The 2,991-nt window shown below is 44.2% G+C and overlaps 1 protein-coding gene across 1 annotated transcript; it reads right to left on the bottom strand.

The window, feature by feature from the left end:
- Window positions 1–274: 274 nt before the first annotated feature.
- LOC123120855 (uncharacterized) lies at window positions 275–2,258 on the bottom strand. The gene is made up of 6 exons (XM_044540840.1): window positions 2,217–2,258; window positions 1,785–1,965; window positions 1,562–1,692; window positions 1,200–1,478; window positions 951–1,087; window positions 275–493 (listed from the first exon to the last, which is right to left on the bottom strand). The coding sequence occupies exons 1-6, from the start codon at window positions 2,256–2,258 to the stop codon at window positions 397–399; spliced, it is 867 nt and encodes a 288-aa protein (XP_044396775.1). The 3' UTR covers window positions 275–396.
- Window positions 2,259–2,991: the final 733 nt, after the last annotated feature.

The following is a 2,991-nucleotide window of genomic DNA, read 5'->3' as shown; positions in this document are numbered from 1 at the left end:
TTGTAGGACCCCTTACAAGGTCCATGAAGTTAGCAGATGGTATCCCCATAATCAACCAGTTAAATCGTTTATAAATTCAAATTGACAATCTTCCAGTTAGGTTGTTTATCAATTCTTAAAACTGGGAGATATCTTTCAGCTTGGCCATGTGTTTAGAGCTGAAACCTTCGATATGTTATTCGTTGTATTGTTAGGCTTCTATACAAGGAGGACCCACTATGAGAAAGAGGAAATGATTCTGACTTACCATCTCGTCGAAAACGCACAGCCACGCCTCTTGGGTACAGGGGCTGCCTTATGCTGGACTTACGGTGAATGTCCTACTTCCTCCGTCCAAAAATAAGTGTCTCAACTTTAATACAATTTTATACTAAAGTTAGTATAAAGTTGAGACATTTATTTTGGGATAGAGGGAATACTGCAAAATAGTTGTTTCATCTCACTTTCGATTCCCGCTTCTTCAGCATCATCAATCCCTTCCTTAGCTCTAACACTGCAGCACAATGAAGAAAGCTCACCGTGATAAATCCACAAAGACAAGATACCAAAGACCATACACAAAATGAGCTATTAAACAAGGGAAATACAGAACAAGGGAGCAAAATAGTTAGAGTTACAGCAGAGAAATTTATGAAAATCTAAACAATTTGCCCATGGGTCTTCTTAAATGTAAGTTCGAGTATAGCAGCAATATATATTAGTGCCAGCATTGAAATAACGACCTTAATTTAGTATAGTGCAGACTTAAATTATTAAGAAAAAACACACAAGTAAAAAAAACTAGTGGGGCAGTTTTTTGGGAATATAAACTCATCAACCTCAGAAGCTGCTGTTTGGCTTTCGGAATGATACACATTACACACGAACTCAAATAAAAAAAGGAGGGGGATGTAGTACAGGATGCAGCAAGAGACGCATGGGTGGGCCAAACAGAGAAGGGCAGTACATACCAGACCATCCGGTGATACCGCAAGAATTGAAGAATTTGCTCCCTTCGCACGTAGGGGGTCTTTTTCATTCTGGTACGAGAGCAGTTCATCCCAACAAAGTTACCATCAAAATCAACAAGGGGGCCTCCAATTCCAGCCTAGCACAAAAGTGGCAATGAAGTTACACAAGGAAAATGCTATCCACAATGCCTGAAACAAAGGATATACCACCAGACAGTTATTTGTTTCAACTGTAAAACAGGAGCCCACCTTGTTGATCCGGCATGTGCTTAACATTGTCTCACTGGTTAGAGCGCTTAGAGAGGCAAGATCTACTCCGCTTGTGGCCCTTAAAACTCCTGAACTGAAATCGCGCCATACAGCTGCTACCTTCCTATAAGGCTCAAACTGCATGTCACAGTCAAGGCTTATAGGCACGGCATCAGAACCAGACAAGTCCTTGGCGTTGACGATGAAAAAATCAACATATCTCCCAGGATGCTCTATCCAGCCACTGACAATCCGACCATGCGGAAGGCGTACTTGAATCTGAGACGAGTGCAAGGCGAATTAAATGGTTACAGGGGCATGATGTTAGCATAATAATCCAGGAAAGTAGAGGAAAAAGTTACCGTTAAATTTTCAGTGATCTCCCTTGTAGGCCACGTAAGTGGAATCAAACGTCTTGATGTCAGGAAACTTGTAGCATCAGGACGTGAGGTTTCGATGCATATGCCTGTGTATTCCCCTAACTTGGTATGACCTACAGAGAGAAAATAAAACTCGCAAACTGAATAGCTGATGGTTAAAAAAACAGGTAATATGAGGAAGCATTATAACAGTATAATCACGAACCATGGAATGAGGCGAGCAACACAAGACTCCTACGCAATCTTGAAACCACTTGCTCACTGAGTCCACCCAAGGCGCCTGGGCCAGCGTTTTGATTTTCGTTTTGTGATTTTTCTCGCCCTAGGCCGAGATGGCGAATTTCGGTCGTTTTTAAAATTTCGGCCGAAATTTGACCAAATTTTGACTGAAATTTGATTAAAATTTGACCAAAATTTCTCAAATTTGACCAATTTCGGCGGAAGATAGATTTCGCCCTAGGCCGAGATGGCCGAAATTCGGCCGAAATCCATTTTTTACGGCCGAAATTCAAACCCTGGCCTGGGCTAGATTGGCTCGAGCGATCCAAAGCTAGTTGATTGAAAATAAAATAAATTTTATTATTATGAATTTGTACTTGCAGGGAAAAGGGAAACAGGTATGCATGCATGGACTCACTTGGCCTAGTTGCTCTTTTGTGAGGGCGTTGTTGCCCTTCATCGCGTCTCATCAGCCGGCGCTTGGTTTTCGTCATCGGTCTTTTCAAGCCAGCCTGAACAGAAGGAACAAAATTAAACTAACACTGGTCGATCTGATCACACATTACACAACTAGTAGGTCGATATGGCTGCCAAAACCGATGGAGGGATTGGACTATCCATATGGTTGCCAAAACATATGGAGTACAATAGATAGACAATAAAAACGGCGCCGGAATCGCTGTAGGAAACTGGGCGGGTTGAAGAATCCATACACCGGAGATACCTTCGAAACAAACTCAACTGCCGCCGCTGGATACGTCGACGGAAGGACCCCCTGCTCCAACCTATTTTCTTTTTTTCTTTTGAGCCGACCTCTGCTCCAACTTTTAGTCCAGCCGCGAGAGGGATCGAGAACTCTCGCCAAAGCCGCGTTTTATCTGGGTCGGCCCACTAGCTTCCGGTCAGTTTCTGGGGCTGCTACGCGTCGGCCGGCGGATCTTTTTAAAGATCCGCCGCCTCGCGAACCATCGGATCTGATAGTATTTGAGGAAAAGCTTAACATCGTCCGGCAGATCGCAGTGGCCTCGTCCGCCACCTCCCGTGCATGACACGCGTCCAAGTGAGGGCTCGCATGCCGTCCTTTGTCAACGCGCTTCCGAAACGGAGGCTATGTTTCTGAAACATTCGCGGTGTTGCATTGGTCTACGACGGGTCTATGATGGTGTTGATTAGGTGGGCAGTGGTATCCTCGG

The sequence above is a fragment of the Triticum aestivum genome, chromosome 5D (genome assembly GCF_018294505.1).
Source record: "Triticum aestivum cultivar Chinese Spring chromosome 5D, IWGSC CS RefSeq v2.1, whole genome shotgun sequence".
NCBI classification, from domain to species: Eukaryota; Viridiplantae; Streptophyta; class Magnoliopsida; order Poales; family Poaceae; genus Triticum; species Triticum aestivum.
This window is presented reverse-complemented; position numbering and strand designations above follow the sequence as displayed.